This window comes from Ictidomys tridecemlineatus, chromosome X (genome assembly GCF_052094955.1).
Source record: "Ictidomys tridecemlineatus isolate mIctTri1 chromosome X, mIctTri1.hap1, whole genome shotgun sequence".
Classification (NCBI taxonomy): Eukaryota; Metazoa; Chordata; class Mammalia; order Rodentia; family Sciuridae; genus Ictidomys; species Ictidomys tridecemlineatus.
In genome coordinates, this window is record NC_135493.1 from 118,031,884 (window position 1) to 118,055,865 (window position 23,982).

General features: G+C 37.9%; 1 protein-coding gene across 1 annotated transcript in view; it reads right to left on the bottom strand.

The window, feature by feature from the left end:
• Window positions 1–4,647: 4,647 nt before the first annotated feature.
• Egfl6 (EGF like domain multiple 6) overlaps window positions 4,648–23,982 on the bottom strand; it is a 58,298-nt gene continuing 38,963 nt past the window's right edge. The window contains exons 8-12 of the mRNA XM_005315971.5: window positions 19,594–19,920; window positions 18,460–18,540; window positions 11,939–12,040; window positions 10,489–10,754; window positions 4,648–5,174 (exon numbers count right to left, since the gene is read on the bottom strand). Of these exons, the coding sequence (XP_005316028.1) occupies window positions 5,064–5,174; window positions 10,489–10,754; window positions 11,939–12,040; window positions 18,460–18,540; window positions 19,594–19,920 (887 nt within the window). The 3' untranslated portion in view covers window positions 4,648–5,063. The remainder of the gene's footprint in view (window positions 5,175–10,488; window positions 10,755–11,938; window positions 12,041–18,459; window positions 18,541–19,593; window positions 19,921–23,982) is intronic.

The following is a 23,982-nucleotide window of genomic DNA, read 5'->3' on the forward strand; positions in this document are numbered from 1 at the left end:
CAACTTCCATCTGACCTCTTTCTCCATAGCTTAGTTTTATCTCTTTGGGATAGATCAATATGGACTCTTAGTTTATGTACCAGTTTGTATTTAGCTTCTTTTACTCAATATTATGTCAATAGAATTCACTCCGTTGTGACATTTTATTCTGTGTAGTATTGGTCTGTATACATCTTCCATAATATATCCATTTTACAGTTAATGGAAATTTGAATTGTTTTCAGTGGACTATTATGGAGAAAGCTGCTATGAACATTTTTATTCTTTCATTTGGTGGATATATACACTTATTCTCGATTATATACCTTGGGATGGAATTATTGAGTGATAGGGTAGGTGTATGTTTATTTTAGCCAACATTACCAAACAGTTTTCCAAAGTGGTGGTTCCAGTTGATACTCTAATCAGCGAGGTATTAGTTTTAATTGCTTTATATGCCCACTAATATTTGGATTGTCAGTCCTTTTAATTTTATCCATTGTAGGGTGACCTACCTATGTTAGTGTTTCTCAATCTTTGCTACATATTAGAATCATCAGGTGAACTTCTAAAACTCCCAGTGGCCAGGCTGGATGTTTACTGGGGGCCCCATCCTCATCCATTTGCTGATTCAGATGATGCTCTGTGTGGTTGACAGGATAGTTGTCCTGCTTTGGTGGCAAGTGTCACATAGACTTTCTCTGCTGGGTCACCTCACCCACAGGGCAGGGTCTTTCCAAGACAACTGATGCCTACCTACGTGCTTGATATGTATGTAGGCCATGGGAAAAACCTAGCAGCTCTGCTCCCACGTAAGCCCCAGAAGAAGGGGCTGCTCCCTCTGCAGCCTGTCCCATTGCCATTATAGGCAGTCTTTTACAGCTGTAGCTGGCTTCTTGATTATTGAGTTTTCCAGGAAGAGTCAGGCACCATTCCAGACAGAGTGACCTGTCCATCTTTCTAAATGGTTCTCTCAATGTCCTCCTCCACCTGCCTTGAGGAGGGGCAGGAAGGAATTTCTAGAACTCTAATAACATTCTTCCACTCTTGCCTACATAAGCTGAAGAGGGGTGAGGAACCATGGATGGCAGAAGTAGTTTTGGGTTCATCCTTGTGTTAATGGTCTAGCATGTCTCTTTTGAACCAGTGGACACTTAACATTGTATTCAGCTTTGGGGCATTGTATGAAACTCCAGGTTGGAAAAAGTTCCATTTATCAAACCTCATCTTCTTTTCTGCACTTTTTGTTCATTTTACTCATTTCTGTAGAATGTGAGTTATTTCTCCCATAGATTTATGGCAACAAAATTAGCAGACAAATGACAGGACTAGTAAGTCGGGCTTCAGTCACTTCTTGGTGCATATCATAAAATGAAAATTCGGGGGCAATGCAACAACATTTTTACTATTGTGTTGCTAGGGATTCTTCAAAAACCTATTTAATCAGAAAACCATAGAAAACGTATAAAAAGAAGTGAGACACAGGATGCTAACTCCACTCAAAGACTTCCACCTGCCTACTCAATGGCCTCTCTAATTGCTATTAAGAAATTCGAGCTGAGGCCCACCATCTGGGGTTTGGTTCCTCCAGCATGACTCACTTCCAGGAAGAGTGCAGATTGCCAGTGATCCTGATGTGTGGACAGCCCCAGGAAATGCTTCACTTCATTTTGGTCCTTGGGCTTTTTAAAGGGGATCATTTTTTAACAGCAGTTCATCAGAACAGTGAGTTATAAGTGCTCAACCACAAAGCATTGGTACAAACTGTTTCCTTATCTTTCATTCTTGCACTGTGTTGCCTCATAGCTCTTTTTCATGGACCAACACTGTATGCACCGTCCACAACTTCATTTTCATTGGAAGGTTATGGGTACTCAGAGAAAAGCAAGAACTTACAAGACATGGAGGACAAGGAGAGAAGAGGGAGCAAGAGAGGCAGAAGACAATTCTGTCGGTTACTGGTGGCTGCTAACCACATGTTCATAGGCCGCCACAAGGAGGCGCTGCTGACTCTGAGAGAGCATTTAAAACAATAGGTGCTGCAAGTGAAAAGTGTCTGACACTCTGCAGGAGAGCTGAGTGACTGTAGCTTGGAATCATCTTAGGAGGAAAAACACATTTAAAAGGAGTTCTGGATAGAAAAAGGGATGTAGATTCTTTTAACACTACTCAGAAACACCAATAGGTGCAGAGCAGGTGAGAGTTTCAGACTCCTGAGCAAGTGGGACCTTTCAGCTCTGGGGACTGTTGCACATGTAACCTTGCTATCTCAAGCCCAATTCCAGGAAGTCCTTCCTCACACCAGGCCAAATTCTCACCACTGTACTTCTGCCTCCTGAGACATAAATTATTTATAAATTGTGTTACAGAATTTTTAATGTACATATTCATACTACAATTTTATGAAGCATTGATATGATGCTTAAAAACATCATATTAAGAAGTAGTCCCATCCTCCACATTAAAAAAAAGAATCCTTATTTATGCACATGTACACAAATACTTAACTTCATGATACCTTACCATTCTCTAACCAGACAGAATGAAGATGCATGCACACAGTACCAGGGCACTTTGAATGGAGAAAGAACACAGCTATTTGGCATTTATGATCATGGTCTGATGGAATGAAAGAGAAACATGATTGAATTCATTTAGATGAATTCAAGCCCCAGAGGGAATTTAGAAAAAAATCTCACTTAAAACCACTGAACTGAGATAAATTCACCAACATATAATAAAAAAGATTCACCAACATATAATAAAAGCCAGTTTTTAACATAGAATGTGCCCTTCATTTCTTCTTGGAGAGTAACTCAGTGCTTTGGACTGCCATTTCATAGCATTCCATCTTCCACAAGAACTTGATTCACTCAAAAGGATGCTGAATAATCATTAGCCAATTTACCTTGTCAGGTTTCCAAGACACTTTAAATATTCTGAAAAGCAGAATATTTAAAGTGTATTGACACAAAACAACCCACTGTAGGTGCAGAGTATCAATTGTAACATGTTACCAAACTCTGATAGTTCTCCCTCAAAATATGGAAAAATTTCATTCCATGTTTGCTTATTTTGCAGAAGTTAAATCACCAAACTGCTATTTTATGGTTTGATTGAAGTAGTCTGGAAAAATAAGTTCCAGAAAGCACTAGCTGCTTTCGCTCAGACAAGGTGAACTGTAGCAAGGGTGAGAATGTTATTTGTAATATTGTGGATCAATAAGGAGCCAACATCCCTATCCAGTTTTTCTAATTCATTCTTTTATCTAATGGATTCCAAAAAGCTAAGAGTTTAATGTTGGGTGGGTTGGAGGTGAGTCTCTATGAATGCCACCCCCCATCTTCTGCACAAAGGCAGTGACTGCTTTTGTTTCATACTGTCTTTTCAAGGATATTTGTATAATGAACAGTCTGGGAGAATAGAGACAGTGCTTTCTTTTTGGAGGGCAGATTTGGTTCTTGGCCAAGACAACTGCAAAGTTTGAACAGGTTTTCTATGAGCCCTTTTATAAGATTGGGGGTTTCCTAAACTCAGGGTTACTCAGCTGTGACACAAACTCATTGTGTATAATAATGTCCAGTATGATCCACCTCTCCATTGCCTCATCCCTGTGACACTTGGTTCAATGCCTTCATTGCTTTAGGTGACAGCAGGCACAGATCTGGGGACCCTTCTATTTGGGAACCATCTTGGATCTGTTTCTGATACAGAATCTCTGACAGTATACAGCTGCTTCTCCACTTACCATGGGGTTATATTCTTGAAAAAAACATCATATGTTTTTAAAAAAATCACAAGTAAAAATACATTTAATATATTTCATCTACCAAACACTACAACTTAGCCTAGTTTACCTAAAATGAGCTCAGAACACTTACATTAGCCCACAGTAGGGCAAAATCATCTAATACCAATTCTAGTTTATAATAGAATGTCAAATATCTCATGTACAGACACAGATGAATGTTTTGTAGATATGATAGGAAGTGAAAACACAAAGTAGAACATCTAAAAGCCCCTGGTAACATAGCATGCTATAGAGATTGGGTTATTTCCTCTTGTGACACCGGGGCTGACTGGGAACTGTGGCTCATTGTCACTACCCTGCATCACAAGAAAGTATCCTACTGTATATCCAAGACTGAGAAAAATTCAAAATTTGAAGGACAGTTTTTATAGGATGCATATTGCTTTCATACCATTATAAAACTGAAAAAACTTGAACCATTGTAAGTTGGGGACTGTGTAGTCATGTCTCCAAGGAATATACCCAGGATTCATTACCACATACAACTATTTTTAAGTTCAGAAGAAAGGAAATAGAAAAGAAAGCATAAGTCTTTTGTTTTTCAGTTCTGCTTCTTGATAATTTACTTTTAGGTAGTTCTCTGAGGCCTTCAGTTCAATAATTTGCATTATAGTTATGAGGCCTAATGAAGCAGTCATCTTTTCCCATAATACTAAATAATTTTAAGAATTTTAAAGAGCAAAAAGCATTTCCATAGAGAAAAGAATAAAAACTACATTTTCAGAAAAGCAATCATATACACAGTGAGCATAATCAACAACATATTTTCTTTCTTAGAAAAATTTAAACCATGACACGAGTTGATTATTTGGACACTATTACAAAAAATTTAAACATGCAAGCTAGGCTATGAAAGATCAGCTTGAGCCACTTTGGCAAAGTTTATGTTTAATATCATAGTTTCCAATAAGCACCATAGAAGTTCAACATTTCTCTGTTCTTTGTGGTTGTTGTGATTCTAGAAATATTGTATGGACAAGTTCATCAACTCATGTTAGACAAATCAGATATGCTACATCAGAGATGAATTGGAATTTCCATATTTTATAATATAATATAGAAAAATTCATAAATGAATGAGAAGACACAGAAGTACTATATTCAAAGCAAATATTGGCAAATCAGTTACAAAGAAGGCATCTTAATATTTCAGTTGGTACTTTACAATTTTTCAGCTTGATTTCTAAAATGGGGTGTGTCCTACAATAATATCAAAACACAGAGAACTGACATAAAAAGCCATATAAAAAGATATAAAAGACAATAGTAACATTCAACCTTCCACAGATAAAAGACCATCTGGACATAGGCCTGAAACCAGCAAGACGCCATCCACAGCAATTTCGCCACTTGTGCCCTTGCCACGTTCTGCTTCAAAAATGATCTAATAATGGAGAAAGAATAAAACATTACTTCAAAATATTAAAAACAATGATATAATCAGCTATTTAACAGTTATTAACAAGAACTAAATGCATGTGTCCATATTACATAGTAAAATATAAAGGATCCTGGAAAGCACCATAAACTGAGAGGGACAAGGTTTAAGAGGAAATTTCATAATTCCCATTTAAAGAAAAGAAGTGAAAACAAAAGAATTTGTTTTCTTTATAAAAACCCATTTAAAAGGAATTTGATATTCCTTTCAACATCTAATGTAAAACTATTTGGTTGAAAGACCTGTAATCCCAGCGACCTGAGAGGCTGAGGCAGGAGGCTTACAAGTTCAAGACCAGCCTCAGCAACTTAGCAGGCCCTAAGCAACTTAATAAGCCCCTGTCTCAAAAAAAAAAAAAAATTAAAAAGGAGGGCTGGGGATATAGCTCAGTGGTAAAGTACTCCTAGTTCAATTCCCAGTAACATCTCTTTCCAAAAAAGAAAAAAAATTGCTTGTGCATTTGGAAATTGTCTGAAATATTTTTTCTCATGTGTTGAAATGTGTTTCATAAGATGCTACAATCATTTTTATTTAAGACATTTATTCATAATCAAAAGAGAAAGAAACTTTCTTTATTTTAGAAATTTCCAATGTATAGAGAATAGAGGATGAATACTAAAAAGAATTATCTTCAAATTGGATGCAAAATGACAGGAAACTCACTTAACAAAATTAAGGACACACAGTGACTGTTTTATATTCACCCACTCATCTAAACACATTTTCAAATAAATATGATTAGAATAGATATTTGATGAATGAATATTTATAAGTTTCTTTAATATTGTAATGCTTTTAAAAATAGTTTGCATTGATTTTATAACCAGAAAAAAGTACCATACTTTAAAAACTCAATAATTATAAAAATAATGCTAGCTCTAATTTATGGAGCACCTATTCATTATAATTCACTATAAGGAGCAGTATATCTCCCTCACTTCCCATATGTCTCCCAGAAAGAGGGGAATAGGCTTAGTGGAACACTTCTCAGTATTAGAAATATGCAGATTTGGAGGACAGAAAGATGATTCTGATTCAAAGACAATTAGGTTATCCTGTATCAAAAGCTTTTAAGAGAAAAGAGCATTTAATTTGGAACATGTTATTCTTCTTTAAAATGATACACACATATATTATGTCAAAATGGAATTCAACAACAGCTTAAATTAAAATTTAGTTTGTCTAACATGGGTTTGACTAAATTAAAATATGTATTCATGTGGGAAGGAAAATGTAAAATATGAAAACACTCATGTCATTGTGATGTGATTAATGAATCTTTACTTTTTTCAATAAAGTAATTTCCCTTTGCCTTTTCTAAACATTTAAAAAATAAATTCAAATTTACAGAAAATTGACATTTCAAAGAATGATCCTTAAAGCATCATGCTCACAAGAATGGCATCATGCAAATAGTCACCATTACCAACAGCATCTTTTTTTGCTTTATAAATAATCATGAAACAGTTTTCAAGGTGATAGAGATAAAGCAATTTAAAGTTTATTGCCATCACTGTATCCAGCTTTCCTAGGCTCTCCAAAGAGAAAAGAGGAGACCTCAGGAGGACAAATGGGAGTGTCAAGAGCCTGTGAATACCAATTCCCAGACTGCTTGCTTTTGCTTTCAAACTGGGTACATTCTTAGCAACTGTTGGAAATAAGCTATTACTAAGCATCCAGAGAAAGTACACTAGATTTAGAAATGTTTTCTTCTTCTGTTTTCATCTCAGGAGGGAACTTCTTTTATAAAGATATCCCCTTTGGGTAAATTTTAAAAAAGTAAAGATGGGCCAAAAAGCAGATGGCTCACAGTAGCTGCAGTGGGCAGGATAATGAGGGTGGTCTGTCTGCATCTTGGGATATGGAGTCTTTTCCATCACTGAAACCCCTGACTGAGATCCCCTGGATAACTAAAAATAAATGTCAGAATAATTATTTGTCATAGTAATTTAGGTTTGCTTTTCACTTTTTTTTTCCTACCTTGGTCCAAAAACACTAAGGCAGGCTTTTAGTGTTCTCTTTTATCAAGGAGATTTGGGATATAATGATCAAACTCAAACTTTTCTGGAAGATAAGGCCCTTCCTGATATTTGTCCCCCAGAATGTGAGATTGAATCCAGGGCCTAACCCATGCTAGGCCAGCCCTCTACCACTAAGTTACACCACCAGTTTTTTTGTGATGTTGAGGATTGAACCCAGGGCCTGTACATGCAAGGCAAGCATTCTACCAACTGAACTATATCCCCAGCCCACATTACCAGCTTTTAAAATTTTGAGACAGGGTCTCACTAAGTTGCTGAGGCTGGCCTGGAACTTATGATCCTCCTGCCTCAGTCTCCCAAGTAGCTGGGATTAGAGGTGTGTGCCACCATGCCCAGCTAAGCTTAACCTCCTTGAGGAGTTTATATTAGTAGAAGGTGGAGGGCCAAAAGGTGAAGCAGTGATGGGGAGAAGTAAGGATTATCCAGAACTATGAAGGCACACCATTGCTTTTCCCTAGCAGAGCTCTGAGTAAAAGATGGCTGTCTGATGTTCCACAGTAAAAAGACTCAGTAAAGGTTTCTGTGTCCTAGCCTGGCATGGTAGCTAAAGTGATAAATGACTTGAGGGGTCACATGGATGCAGAAAATATGGGTACCCATGGACCCCACAATTAAATCAAGATGTCTGTGGTACTTTTAGCCTTTGGGAAGCATAGCCCATCCTAGAGAAGGGACTCCCTTGTGAGCAAGTACCTGAGATGGAATTTCTTCCCAGCCTAACAAGATTGGGCTTTGGATTCAGATAAAATTTTATTTAAAGAAGCAATGCAGCTTATCTTATATGCTCAAAATTATGGAATAAAAGTCACCATATGTTACAAATATCCATGGCCAATATGACATGCTAATCTGGAATACATGCTTTAGACTGAATTCTTCAGCTTCTCCAACTTCCAGTATCCCCCACCAAGGTTTCCCACAGAACTGAAAAATTCAGGACACAGGTGCTGAGGTGTGAGCATTCCTCTCAACCAAGCATTGTTATGTTATAGTGTGATGGCTGGCCAGTTTCTTTGGAAACATGTTTTTAATATGTGCATTAAAAATCACTGTTTTGATGATGAATCTACCTCAAGCTACCATATTATATAACAAATAATCCCCAGCACATTAATTCAGTCAACATGGAGGTCATTGTAAATATTGTGCAGAGGCATATTTCAACATTTCAAATGGGTATGTCCCATATATATCATGGCTCAGTGCCACAGTCCCCAAAACATGCTATGAACACAACAATATAAACATGTGGATTGGATTTGTGTTGATTCAAATGCACTGTGATGAGAGTAAACTTGAATTGTTGTGTGTGTCAGTTCTGAACAAGCACTGGCTGCTTTTCCTTCAGAGGGGAAGAGTGATTAGGAAATTCATTAACTAGGGACCAACATGTGCTTTCATTATAGTCACATCTTATGAGACATTTTTAAAATAAGATATTCTGTTTTAATTAAAATGTGACAAGTAAATGAAAAGATGTTAAATTTAATTTCTGACACTAGGGACTAGGCTCTCTGGTCTGATGCATAATGCCAAGAAATATGCCTTTACTTACATTAATCATCTTTCACAAGCAAAGTATTAATTAATTTCTAATTTATGGATCTACTAATTGTTCTTCCTTTGATCAACTCTTTATATACCTTGTAGCTTGCACCCTGTCTTATCTTTTTCCTTCTCATGTTGAGCAAACTTTTCCCCATGGTCTACAGTGGCTCCCTCTAGGCTTTGTTCCATTCCCCCCTCATTTCTCTTTGATGCTTCCTTCTAAAGAAACAACTCCTGAAAAGGCTCTCTGTTTGACCAACTTGCTCTTAGAACTCTGTTTCCTTTTCCTTTATTAAATCCACTACACAGAGAAGAATTAACTCAGCAGGTCAGGGTTGTCCAGATGCTGCACATTCTAAAGAAAGTTTGGTCTATAGCTGGTTCTTGGGAGATAACCACTAAGCCCTTGGAATATCCTACCTGATTAAGTTTTCTTTCTTCTTGGTATTGGGGACTGAATCCAGGGGCATTTTACCACTGAATTAAATAGCCATCCATTTAAAAAATTTTTATTTTGAGACACGGTTTCATTGAGTTGCTTAGGGCTTCACTAAGTTGCTGAGGCTGGCCTTGAACTTGCAATTCTCTCACCTCAGCCTCCTGAGTTACTAGGATTACAGGTGTATGCTACTGCATCTATCTTATCCTACCTGATTAAGAGTGCCTTTGTTTACCTGGGATCTTTGACTAAGCCAGATGGTTTATACTAACAATGTGATTTATGGTGGGGGCCTTGAGTTTCATGGTAGCAAGTTGAGAGACTGGAGACTAGATAACTAAGGACAGTTATTCTGTGGTAACATGGGCAAAGTTTTAACCCATAAAAACTTTGGACACCAAAGCTTGTGTGAACTTCCCTGGTAGGCAACACTTTGGGAGTGTTGTCACAAATGATTACTGGGAAAATTAAGAGCTTCCTATATGACTCTACTGGGAAAGAAAAACTACAAGTTTGTGCCTGGGCCCTCGTGGATTCTATGCTATGTGCTCTTTCCCTTTGCTTATTTTAGTATATGTAAGCAGTAATTGTCACTAGAATAGCTTTTATGAGTCCTATGAGAACTTATTTTAAGAATATTTTTTAGTTGTAAATGGACACAATGCCTTTATCTTATTTATTTATTTTTATGCAGTGCTGAGGATCGAACTCAGTGCCTCACATGCTAGACAAGCACTCTACCACTGAGCTACAACCCCAGCCCCTCTGTACGAGAATTTTTAAGGGATCATTGAAACTGAGGGTGGTCTTGGGGACCCCTGACAATAGCCACTTTCTCAATTCAGTTAAAACAACATTCAATAAGTCATTTTCTGGCTTCCATCAGTCCCTTGATACATCTATTGTGCTAAGTTCTGCACATAGAATGGATGAGAAGGATAACTTTGATACATTAAAGAATGCATAGCCTAGTTGGGGAGGGAGCTGGTAAAGAAGAGCCAGACACTAAGAGGTCATTGTCACAGAATGTGATATCATTCACAACTATCCTCATTAGGTGTGCTGATTAATCACCATGTCTGTTCTGCTCTAGAATGTAAGCTTTCTAAATGGAGGGGAAATTCTTATTCATTTCTGTATCTCCAGTGCCTAGGCACTTTAGTAAGTGTTTTGTTGTTGAATCATTGAAAAAAGAATGTAAATATTCAGCTTAATCATTTTTTCCACTTACACTTTTCGTAGTATCAGTCCCTTGATACAACTGAATTTTCCCTGTCTTCCACCTTTCATCCTCACTCTTGGTCTCTTCCCATGCTAGGGCATTGTTACTATTTTTCACAAACACTCGAAGTTTCCCTATTTTATCTCCAGTCAGCCGATAATCAAAAAGCAAGCATAAGTTGTTTTGGGGTTGCAGGTCTGGGAGGAGAAGTTTCAACCGGCCAATGTCCTTCTTGTGCCCTGCCAATGCTGGAACTGCCATATAATAGCCAACAGCTTTAAGAGAAGAAGAAGGTAAAAAGGCATAGTTAGTGAAGCCATTATAAAGGATTTGTCTATAATATATAAAATAGCTATGAAAATGAACAAGAGCATGCTATAGGGAAGGCTGATATCATTTTTGAAAATAGGAACAAATTTTACATGCTAAAACAGATTTTAGAGATTACACAGTTGAAATCCTTTGCTGTATGGAGAAGAAAATTGAGGGTCAGAGCAACTGTGCTTGCCCTGAATCTTTAGCAATAGTCCCACTTATACAACTGTTCTAAAAAGAATTCTTGTTAGTGGATATCCAAGTTTTCTGACTGTATGTGAGGGCTTGAAATGAAAGATCTCAGGGAGGAATTAGATCCAAGGTAGGATCTAGAAGGATCTTTTAACTGAAGCCTGAGTCTGTACATCCCTGAATAAAAAATCGGACTGGGAAGGAATTGGAGACCATGAGGTGTAATGATTGTCCCTAGTTATATAGGCGGCCTTCAGGAGACAGAGGTTCAATATGTGCTCCAAATGAGAGCTGCAAGCCAAATGCTTTACCCAATGGGAAAATTAGGGTCCATCAATAGTGTTGGAGTACACAGTGGAAAGGACAGGAAATCCACAGCTTGGAGCTGAGGTTGAGCAAAATTCAAGGGCAGGTGGTCAGAAAGAAACCCTCCAACAACAGAATGGAAAGCTCAGTCCAAGAGTTCAGACTGCTAACTTGATACTCATCAGGTTTGTGATGCTTTGAGCAGTAGCTCAACTAAAACTCCAGGTTTCAACAGAGGTCATATTTCCTTTTGAGATGGATTTCCCCTGAAAACACAAAACAAAACTACAGAGCATCATGACTGGAAAACTGAGAAAAAGGAACAACTTCTTTCTGCTTTTCCCCCAATACCCCTAAACTTTACATGAATCCCATCATTATCTTCTCTCGAAAGCAAGAGGGTAAATATAAAAGAAGTTTTCTGGAGCATCCTTTATGAGGGCAGGTGAGTGAAAAAGGGATTAAGGAGGGGAATATATACTGGACCAAGTTAATCACCCATCAGAGGAGACCTCAGAAGGTCTAAAGGTTTCCAACAATGACAAACTGTGACCTAAGGAGTGACAAGAATACTAACCTTCCATCATTGGAGCAACTTACTTACTTTTGCCCTATTGCAGAACATGAAAGAGTCAAATATAAATACCATTATCTCGATCAGCAGGATTCCAGTCAAAATCATCTTCTCTATCTTGTTTCCAGTCACAGACTCCATGATCAAAGCTGCAATCAGCTGAGATATTTAAATCTGCCAAAAAGCATATTTCACAAACATTAAGAACATTAGAAAGGTAGCTAATATTTAGAGCTTTGGAAGGCAATGCCATATTTTCAGTTGCATAGAGTATAGATCATGGCAACTTAAATGCCCTTGGGGATAATGTCTAACCAGACACATGGCAACTTAAATGCCCTTGGGGATAATGTCTAACCAGACACCCTTTTTAAAGTTAAATCTGTGACACCATTCTTTACAAATTTTGTTGTATCTTAAAGCACAATAACAACACTAAGAAAACCTATTTAAAAAATAACTAATGATCAAGAACCCCATGAGCAAAGCAAAACAGGGAATATAACCAATTGTTCATAAAATTCAGGCCAGAAAATAAATTCTCTTCTACAGAAATAAACAACCAAAGAGCTTGCCAGAACTTTTCAGATGATTTGTGGAATAGTAAGTTTCATGTAGTACATGACTCACTAACATTCATTTAGCAATAAATATATAAATCATGTTTTTTATTTACTGTATTTTATGATGTTTTCACATCTTGGAGGACCTTGAAGACCTAGGGAGCAACTTCCCCCTTCCCCCTTCAGAGGCAGCTAATTCCAAGATAGTAACACTTTATTTGAGAGAATGCTTCTCATATGCAAGCCAATACCCCCTTCATCTAACTCTTATACACTATTATGGTTTGGATCTGAAATGTCCCCCAATGGCCACGTGCTAAAGTTTGGTCTCCAGCCTGTGGTACTATTGGGAGATAGTGCTACTTTTAGGAGGTGGAGCCTAGTGAAAAGAAATAAGGTTACTGGGGCCATGCCCTTGAACAGGATATTAGGATTCTAGGCCTTTCCTTTCTCTTTCTTTCTGCTTCTTAACTACCATGAGGTGAACAGCTTTGCTCCACCGTATGCTCCCTGCCATGATATTCTGCCTCATCATAGGCCCAAAGCAATGGGGCCAAGTGAGCATGGATCAAGACTTCTGAAACTGTGATTCAAAATATATCTTTTCTCCTTATAAGTTGATTATCTCAGGTATTTTGTCATAGCAATAGAAAGATGGCTAACACACGCACCAAACCAATATTTCCCCTGCCTTAAATCATCCCAGGACCAGGCAACAGATAGGAACAGCCCCTGTGCCCCAAACCCTCTGCAGTTATTCAAACTAGCCAGTCCTAAGCAGTTTACCCTGCCCTGTCCTGCCTTTCTTTCCACAGAAACCAAAATGGAGCTATGGCCTAGGTTTTCCCCTTGTTCTTGCTTCTTCCTGGATCCTAACCTGATGCTTTCCCTGTGGCCCTGTGTGGCATCATATGCCCCTTCTCTTGGGAACTGTAATAAATCCTTCTTTCAGTGGCATTGGCCTCTTCATGTTGTCACTCAATCACTTTCATCACTTAAAATCCCATAGGTACAAATGAGATATTAAGTGGACAAAATTGTCATTTCTTAACTTCATGATTCCAACATTTCAGTTACAAAATTGCCAGTGTTCTGGTGTTTCAAATAAGCTGAAACACTGCTGGTTTCTAAATTGTTTCTGGGTTTTTATGGTAGAATGACTGCCATGTTTAGAAGTGTCAGAGAAATCTATAGTCAGCTAGTATAGGTTTTAAATTAGTGCCTCTGGTTACTTTTATGTAGGTCAGAGGTCATAAAACTAATATCCTGGCCTACTGCCCATTTTGGTAAAGTTTTATTGAAGCACACCTTGCCCATTCATTTACATATCATCTATAGCTGCCTTTGAGCTACAAGGATACAGTTGAGTAGTTGACACGGAGACCATATGGCTCATAAAGCCTAAAATATTTACTATCTGGCCCTTTCCAGAGAAAAGTTTGCTGACTCCTGGTATAGATAATAAAAAAATACAACTGTGAAATAGGGAGAAGACTGGGGTTGAGGCTGTGGCTCAGTGGTAGAGCGCTCACCTAGCACGTGCAAGGTACTGGGTTCAATCCTCAGCACCACATAAAAATAAATAAATAAATAAATAAAGATATTGTGTTCAACCAATACTAAAAAAAGAAAGAAAGAAAATAAATAGGTAGAAGACTGAGATACTTCTGATTGAAAACAAAGCCTAGCTTCTGGCTCTGATTTAGGGGCTTTCACTGTTTTTGCAAAGGAATAAAGGAATGGAAAGGAAAGGAAATAAGCTCAAAAGCTGTTGATTCTTGACTCCTTTCAATGAGCCAGATATTTTCACAAACATTATACCATTTGATTTGATTGTCAAAAGTCTATCATCAGACTCATTTTTAGGAAAGTAACACCAAGGCTCACAAGTGATTTGTCCAAGTTCTGCAGACATTGTATAGTAGAACTAGACTTGAATCCCAAAGCAGACTGAAATCAGTAGTTGTCCATTCTGAACATATCCTAACTTAGTACAAGCACACTGCCCATTTTCTCACTATCCTTACTTCTTTTTTTTCGGGGGGAGGGATGACCAGAGATTGAACACAGGGACACTTGAACACTGAGCCACAGTCCCCAGCCCTATTTTGTATTTTATTTAGAGACAGAGTCTCACTGAGTTGCTTAGAGCCTCACTAAATTGCTGAGGCTGGCTTTGAACTCTTGATTCTCCTGCCTTCACCGCCCTAGGTACTGGGATTACAGGTGTGCACCACCATGCCCATCTTCCTTTCTTTTTAACCCACTGTTTTTCCCTGTCATCAAAGACTGCTTATTTCTAGTCCTGATTTTAAAATAAAAAATAATGCCAAATAATATTTGCTTCTTCTTCAATACTCTTTAATGAGTGCTATTACTAGTTTGAGAAATTGATGTTACCATTCCCATAAATAGTGGGACATCAATTTTTCAATTGGTTTATGTGCTGGCACATTTTTCCCAAACTCCCCATTCTTCCTCAACATGTGGGAAATGGGGCATGCAAACTGAGATTAGGGACCACTATATAGAAAAATTCCATAAAGAGGTATAACTCAAGTCTTTGTTCTCAAAGCATAAAGCATACTACTTCATTAGTTTAGCATTTCATGATTTGCAAAGTGTTTTCAAATATATTCTCTGATTTAATTCACACCAACCTCAAAGCAGATGCTGTTGGTGCTGCACCAACATCTGTCAGTACTTATGTTCCCTTGCAAGCATATGGATTTCTACTGCAAGTACCCACAACTCTCTGTATGAAGATGTTATCTGGCTGAAGCATGCTTGGCCCAAGCCAGGGATGTTAGAATGCTGGTGAGTTCCTTCCCTAGGGAGAGCTCTGAACCAGTGATGGACAGGAATTGGTAGATAAATACTTCTATGTCCTTGCTTTTGGATAGGACCCATAAGTGCTGGAAATGAATGCAGACTGAAGTCAGAAGGGTCCAGAAGCTGTTCAGTTCTGCAGAAGGGCTGAGGGGCATGGCAATCCAGTAGTGCCCTCCCCTACTTTCATGGCAGTGTAGAAGTGCCAGGGAATTAGCTTCTTCTTGGAGCAGTATTCAATCAATGTCAGATGGGACTCAGTGCATATATAACCCAGCTCCCTTATCCCTCCTCTAGGATAATTCTAAGCCTTGCATTTTGCACTCGTTCCAAGATTTCCCTAATTAGATTGAGCTCCTGTTCCCCATGGTGAAAACTTGCCTGATAACACACCATTTATTGCCTCTTTATACCCTTGTCTAATTTCCTCATGCTCTATCCATTGCTTCTTGGGATGCCTCTTCCATTAACCAGTTGCACACAAATTCTTGTCTTAGTATCTCTTTTAGGGGAACCCAGCCTAAGATAGCAAGTAAGAGAGGAATACTGTTCTCCTTCCACCTTCATGTATGAAAGCAATGAAGCAAGCAAGTCTAAGTGACTTGCTCAAGGCAAATACCAAGTGGAATAGTTGGGGTGTGCATCTGAATCTTTTTTGAGGGAGTACCAGGGATTGAACTCAGGGACACTCAACCACTGAGCAACATCCCCAGCCCTATTTTGTATTTTATTTAGAGATAGGGTCTCACTGAGTTACTTAGGGACTTGCCAATTTGCTGAGGCTGGCTTTGGACTTGCGGTCCTCCTGTCTCAGCCTCTCCAGCTGCTGGAATGACAGGCGTGTGCCACCATGCCCAGCCACCTGAATCTTTTGATTGGGACTGAGCTCTCTGAGACACTTTATTAAGACACTTTAAGACAGTTGCAATAGTAGGGTGATTATACTCCTGAACAAAATTTTCAACTTTCTGTGTTTCATTAAGGATCCTGGAAGAAAAAGTAAAAGAAGAAATCTGGTCAGTTTGGGGATCCAATGAGGACTCAAATAATTCCTTATGGGTGCTTAGCAAGTGTGAAGTACAACTGGGTGGAAACTGTGAGCACTGGGAGGATTGTGCTATGGAACTCCTTTTTCCTAACCAGGAAAATGGACAATAGGATGTCTAAGGCTGAGAAATTTTTTTATTTTTTTATTATTTTTTTTACCCATAACATTGTGTTTATTAAGTTTTATTTTTTTCTAGAGCAAGCAACCATAAAAATTAAACAACTGGTTAAATAAGAACTGTTATTTTAGAGCATTGTACTGTTATTTTGGTTAATATAAAAACATCAATGTAATTGTGATGCTATTAATGTGCTCATATCTTCCAGGTATACTTGAATCTAATGTATGAAATATGATTTGTCAAGAGCTTTGTAATGTTTTGAACAACCAATAAAAAAATAAAAAAAATAAAGTTTCTACCTTACAGACTTGTATACCTGAGAAATTTTTTAAAAAGGAGGAAAACAAGATGTAAGAGCTGGGTCATAGGTTACTAGCCTTTGAAAAGATTTTAGTAGAAGATTCTCAGATCAAATTTGAAGGATGGAACCAGAGAAGCACTTTCTTCATGGTGGAGACCATTCCATAAACCAAAAAGATAAAACTAAAGAATGTACTTGCAGGGTAAACACAAAAGGGAATCTAATTAGCATAGGTTAGCACTACCATCTATAGTGGTAAGTGAAAAAAATTTGAAAAAGAAAGAGATGACAAAGGCATTCATATTTACCACCAAGGGAAATCTGTGTAGAGATCTCAATTATAGCCACATATAATTTATCATGGGTAGTAGTTCTAAACAAACTGAAGAACTAGGCATTATGCCCAAGAAATTCCAGATAATAAAATTTTGGTAAACTTCACAAAAATGGTCCCAATTCTTATCTCCCCCTATAGCCACACCCTTTGTAACACAGGTTTAACATCCCTAATCTGAAATTCAAAATGTTCCAAAAAGCTGAAACTTTTTAAGCACTGACATGACTTCACAAGTGGAAAATTCCACACCATGACACTGTTATATGCACAAAATTATTAAAAATATTGTATAAAATTGCCTCTAGGATATGTGTATGTGGTATATATGAAACAAATAAATTTTGTGTTTATATTTGAGTCATATCCCCATTGATGTCTCATTGTGTATATGAAAATATTCAAAAAATCTGAAATTGCAAAGACTTCTGGTCTTAAGCACGTCAAACAAGAGATACTCAACCAGTATAACTTTGTAGACCCTATCTTGACCTTTAAGTCTAGGCTGGCCTTGTGACTTGCCTTGGCCAGTGGAATATGGCAGAAGTGATGTGCCAGTTCTGGGCCTAAACCTCAAAAGGCCTGTTTGTCTCTGTTCTATTTCTTGGAAGTATCTTTTGAGAACAACCCTGGACTAGACTGTTGAGGGATGAGAGGCCACATGGAACAGAGCTGAGCAAGTTCAGTTGTCCTAGATGAGGCCTAGACATTTGAGAGAGCACAGTTAAGATCATTAAAGTCAGAAAGCAGGCCTGCAACTGACTCCAGGCATATGGCTGAGCCCACTCAGCCCAGCTCAGATTGGCACACTGCTCAGATGATCCAGGTTCATAAGCAAAAATCAACATTTACTGCCATAAGCCATTGAGAGTTTGTGGTAATTTGTTACACAGCATTATTATGGCAACTGGTAATGGATTCAGGGATGTTGGGCCAAATTTTAGTACATGGCAATTTTCAGGTGTTGGGGTAATTTCTCCCATCTTCCCATAGTCTGCCTCAATTCTATTCTTTCAGTGTCAGGTGGGAGTGGCAAACAGAAGAAAACAGTCATACTATATTATAATTATTGGTACTAATCATGCAAGGACTTACTATTTTTTTTAAAATTTAGATGTTAACGAACCTTTATTTCATCCATTTATTTATATGCAGTGCCAAGAATTGAACCCAGGGCCTGACAAATGCTAGGCAAGTGTTTTTGCCACTGAGCCACAACTCCAGCCCAAGGACCTACTACTTTAATATTGGTACTGGGTATCATGATGTAATGATTTTTCCCTCAGGGGTTTATGAATGAAGCAGTGATTCCGAATCAACCACCTCATTCTATGAAAAAATGAAAAAGACCTGGGACAATGTGAGAAAGCATATACTTGGGAAAAACAATTATTTACCTTTGTGTTCCACTTTGGAATTTGGCACTTTTCTTTGGACAAGAAACAGACCAAAATCTCCTGCTTCGTTCACCTTAGGGGCTGATAAAGGACACTTGGTTAGTTAAGAAAAAACCCTAAAATCCCACATGGTCAGAAAGCAAAGATCAAATCACTGAACAAAGAAAGTCTGATCATGCATTCTAATCACAGAACGTATTAGAGCAGTGTCTGCCATTTCCAAATGAGACACATTGATTCCAGTTTCCTTATTTAGAACATCATTTTGCAGAGGTTCTCTTAGCATCTACATTCCTGAAACTTTCCTTATCATCAGGTTTTGGAAATATTTCCTTGAAATTTTTACTATTAAAGGAGATAATGTCACTGGTATGATATTTCTTGGACAGGTGGACTTGTGCCTACTTACTCTTTGATTAATTCAACCTGGCATTTGTATATTTGACCACCCATCATAGAGCCAAGAATAGACAAGGCAAAATACAGAGGAAGTGACAAGTGTCAAATAAGGATGTAGGGAGTCTCAGTGTGGGGATCCAGGCTGGGTTAATATGGGAGCTGTTCTGGATGGGCTGAGACTTGTAGTGGGGTTCTGTATAGCAACTGATGAAAAGAGAGATATGGTGGTCGCCTCACTCATGCGGAAAACTTAAGCTTTATTATAGCTTCCCGCCACCCCCATGATTTTTTATTTTGTCCTTTAAAAGCATAACCACACAACTGTGAAGTTCCCATTTCATAGAGTGGGCCAGTGAAAAGTATCTTTAAGAAGTAAAAAGGTAGAGCTTGGTAGATCCACATGGCAAGGGTCTCTCTGATTTGGGAGGTAGGCCTTATGGAGAGTTGGGCAGCTAGACATCTGTGCTTGCAGGACAAACAGCTTACTGGGCTGCTAGTGGGAAGAGAGAGTCTGCCCCAAACAGGGAATGCTCAAGTAAGGAAACAGGACTTACCCTCCTCATTGCCCATCATACTTGGTTTGGTATTTATGGAAGGTGAACCTGACTTCTTAGGACTTAAGACCCATTCCCATTTCACTTAAGTTGTGAAACTGTCTATTCTTCTTTCATTTTTCCAGGAGGAATAACAATTCATCTTTCATGAAAGGTATAAAGTAATAAAAGCGATACTCACAAAACACATCTCCTCGAAGGCTTTTCTCCTGCTCCACATAATTCTTCAGGGGTTTCTCTTCTCTTTTATCTTCTTCAAGCCCCTCTTTCATCCTCTCTTCATTCCTCTTATTTTCTCCATTAGAGTTCCCATTCCTGGAAACAGTCTCTTCATAGCTGAAGGGTTGCAAGTTAACCTTAGGGTGGCGAGTCCCAGTGGGTCCTGGGGTGACATTTTTAATTTTTACCTTCTTTTTCATGCTGTTTTTGTGGGCGAGCAACTTCTTAATTCTGTCTTTGATGGTCCCAGGTGCTCTGAGGATTTCCCTTGCAGAATTTTCAGGTATAACTAAAACAAACAATAATAGGTAAGAAGTTCCAAATTGGTTGATAATTAGATCACTCATGAACGATGGAATATTTTAGAAGGATTAAAGTATAGTAGGTGACTGCATCCAAAATGAACCCATATGGGGCTCTAACATGTGAGATTTTAGGATAAACTATATTTGTCTGAAGGAGTTCTAATATAATGACACACTTCATTTTGCTTCAGGAACTACTTTAGTGAAATACTTGCTACTACCCAGTTGGATTACAGATCCTGAAGTAATGGATTTTCTAGATTCATCTAATATTTTTGCTTTCATGTGCACTTTCTCAATCCTGATATTGTTCAAGTAGCCATAGAGATTTTTTACAAATTTGATGTTCAAAAACTACGACTATAGCTTAGGTCAAAACATATATGCCATAATGGACCATTTGTGACTTACAAACATGATGATTTGTGGTTCAATGTCCATGCTTAATTTTCCTTCCCCTTTCTCTCTCCCCTTTTCATTTTCTTCACTTCAGCCAACTACTATCTAAAGCTGAATGATTTTGTTTATTGAATATTTCTAGAGAGGCTTCTATATTTACTAATTTACATCCATTTTTCTATTTCTTAACACAAAACTAAATTGCTATAAAAATATACCTCTAGATTGACTCCTTCTATCCTGAAGTGTGATCCACTGGGGTAAAATGATAACACTGGGGAAAAAGTGTTAGTGTAGAAAAACTTAAAAGGTAGGAAAAGGTCAGTTAGCGAAACAGTCTCATTTTGTAGATGAAGTAACTGGGCAATGCTAAATGACTTGACCAACCTCATTAGCTATTGAAGGCAGAGCTAGGGTTTGAGGGTAAAGCATATGTAAATGACTCTTTTATCCAGTCCTGTTTCCATGGCAGGGTTATTCCTATTTTAAGGTTAAGGGTTATTTTTTCTAGACTGGTTCAAATTTCTGGAGATCTATGATCCAATGATACCTGTCCCTTTTCCAGGGCTATACTGAGGATAATTAAAATATCCAACTGATGTAAAAAAAGCAATTTATTTCTTAAAAATTAAAAACAATGATCTTTATTTATTTTTTTAAAGAAAGAGAGAGAGAGAGAGAGAGAGTGTTTTAATATTTATTTTTTAGTTATCGGCAGACACAACATCTTTGTTGGTACGTGGTGCTGAGGATCGAACCTGGGCTGCACGCATGCCAGGCGAGCGCGCTACCACTTGAGCCACATCCCCAGCCCAAAACAATGATCTTTAAAATCAAATATATTGTCTTGTTATAAAATATCTAGGCCCAAGCTAGTCTAACACTAAGCAAGAAAGGCTGCAATAACACTTGACTCAATTCACTCAATTCTACTACTTAGAGACAGTGTAGAGGAAAGTGAAAGAAAGAAGTAGATATCAATTTTGGTGCCAAAATGAATATGATAAAAATAAACTGGATTAGGATGTTATTAGAATATTTTCTTGGCAATGTTTTAATCTCCTCTGCTTTGTTCCTTCTTCATCACTTGGCTAATTAGATCTGTACCAAAGTAGCAGCAAAATAAATAAGGAGAAATTCACAATATTTTGAGTAATCAAAAGGGGAAATAAAAATGCTTTGAGGGCTGGGGCTGTAGCTCAGTGGTGGAGCACTTGCCTCGCATGTGTGAGGCACTGGGTTCAATCCTCAGTATCACATAAAAATAAATAAATAAAAATATTGTGTCCATCTATAGCTAAACAAATATTTTTTAAAAATTCTTTGAAAAAAAAATATATTTTTGGTACCAGGGATTGAACTCAGGGGCACTTGACCATGGAGCCACATCCCCAGTCCTATTTTGTATTTTATTGAGAGACAGGATCTCACTGAGTTGCTTAGCACCTTGTCATTGCTGAGGCTGGCTTTAAACTCACAATCTTCCTGTCTCAACCTCCCCAACCATTGGGATAATAGGCGTGCACCACCGGGTCAGCAAATATATATGCTTTTTTTGTTGTTACTGGGGAATGAATACAGGGGTATTTAACCACTGAGCCACACCCCCAGCCCTTTTTTGACTTTTATTATTTAGAGACAGGGTCTCACTGAGTTACTTAGGGCTTTGCTAAGTTGCTGAAGCTGGCTTTGAACTCGTGATCCTCCTGCCTCAGCCTCTGAGCTGCTAGGATTTATAGGCATGTGCCACCATGCCCTGCTATGTATGCTTTTGATTAATACATTGCTTTCACTTTGATATCAATCTGAGGCTACTAGGACAAAAGTGTGGTATTTCTTTCGATGAATATTCTAGTTATTTATCATTGTGACAGACTGTACTTATAGGTATGAAACAAACTAGTACTAATACCAGTGGTATGTCATTTCTAATTTTCCTGACCTTCACATGGCCTGTTTCAGCTCCTTTGCCAGAGGTCTTGATTTTAATGTGCTGATCATAATGTACCTTCCTCTGGAGGCCCCACTGTGTAATTCTGTCCACAGCTTTCTGAATCTTTTCTCGGTACCCAGCATGAAAAATTAACAGGAAACACCAATTCCCTGTAAATTTCCTTTGTGCAATCAGTAACATAAAACTAAGGACCTTTAATAAATAACCAGGAGAGGAGAGGGTTTCAACCACATTGGGCAAACCTAAACATCTGTTTTCAGTTTTTGCTTTGAAGTTTCAATTTTTCCTACTGAAAAGAAAAAAAAAAATCAAAACATCATAACCTTTGTAATGCCAACAATTTCGTTTCCTTAGTGTGTAAAGAGAAAGCTGAGCGAAGATAAAAATGCAGTAAAAAGATATGCATATATATAAGCTTAACTAGATTTGCTTTTATGTTGGTACTGCTGTTTAAAATTTAACATAGTTGATGATTGTTTTCTCTTAACATTTCTTGATTATTGTATTTTCTTTTTGAGAATATACAAATGTGAGAGGAATTTGTAGTAAGAGAGTCTTAGGCCTGTTTGGAGCACTCAGACATAAAAATAGGGAATTTCAAAGTCTTTAGGTTCATGGGCCAGTCTTTTGTAGATGCAGTTAACAAAGTCTCTTGTGAAGGATTAGAGATTTCTCTAAAATCCATTTTGTCAAAAACTTCCACCTGAAAAACTTAGGTTTAATCTCATATCTCTGGAATAAGACTATTAATAGAAGATCACTCTTAGGTAGAATATCTAACCCAGAAGGAATATGACTTTGACATTCATTCACCTATACTTAGTTCATCAGATGACCCCATATCATGTGATAGGACAAATGTTCCACCAAATGAGCTTTGGACACAGTCCTGGGAGGAGTTGCTTAACCACAGGTGAGGGTGTACTGTACCAGGGGACCCAGGAAATAGGAAGGGCTAAGATGGGACAAAAGCTGATCTAGAACAGTTTTATGGGGAGGGAGACAGAAGGACTTCTCCATCACAGGGGATTAGCCACCCACCATGAACACAACTGCCCTATGCTGGACTTTACTCCTTCCATCTCTAGCCATATGTCCTCAAATTAATATCCAACTACTCTTAGCCCCAGTCTCCCCATTTAAAAAATTGGGATAAGAAGAGGATTTTGAAAGGTTTAAATGAGTGAATACAGGTCAGGCACTAAGATTAATGCCTGGCACAAACTCAGGATATGTTTGCTATTATTTTTAGAATTAATCACCAGAAGGTTTAAAATCTTTTACTGAGTTAAAAATAAAATTCCCAGGCCCTGCCTCCGAATTTCTGAGGTTTATGCTGTAATTGAAGAAAAAAAATTGGGACAGCCTGGTTTTCTCAAAACCTCTCTTATTGGGTAAATTGTGTATAAATTGAATAAGAAGCTGCTTTACAATGGGAATGATTGTTAGATTTTGGTAAAGAAACCTTTGGCACTATTACTCCTATTACTAGCACATGCTTATTGAACATAGGTGGAAGGTAAGCCTTTTAGATTGAAGTTTGTTTCTTCTGCATGTATTGCTTCATTTAATTATCAAATTAACATCAAGGGCCAGATGCTACCATTCCTATTTTGTGGATGTGGAAACTGAGGTACTTAAAAGTTAAATAATTTGCTCTCAGGCCACAGGTAGTAAGGTAGGAAGCCAGGGA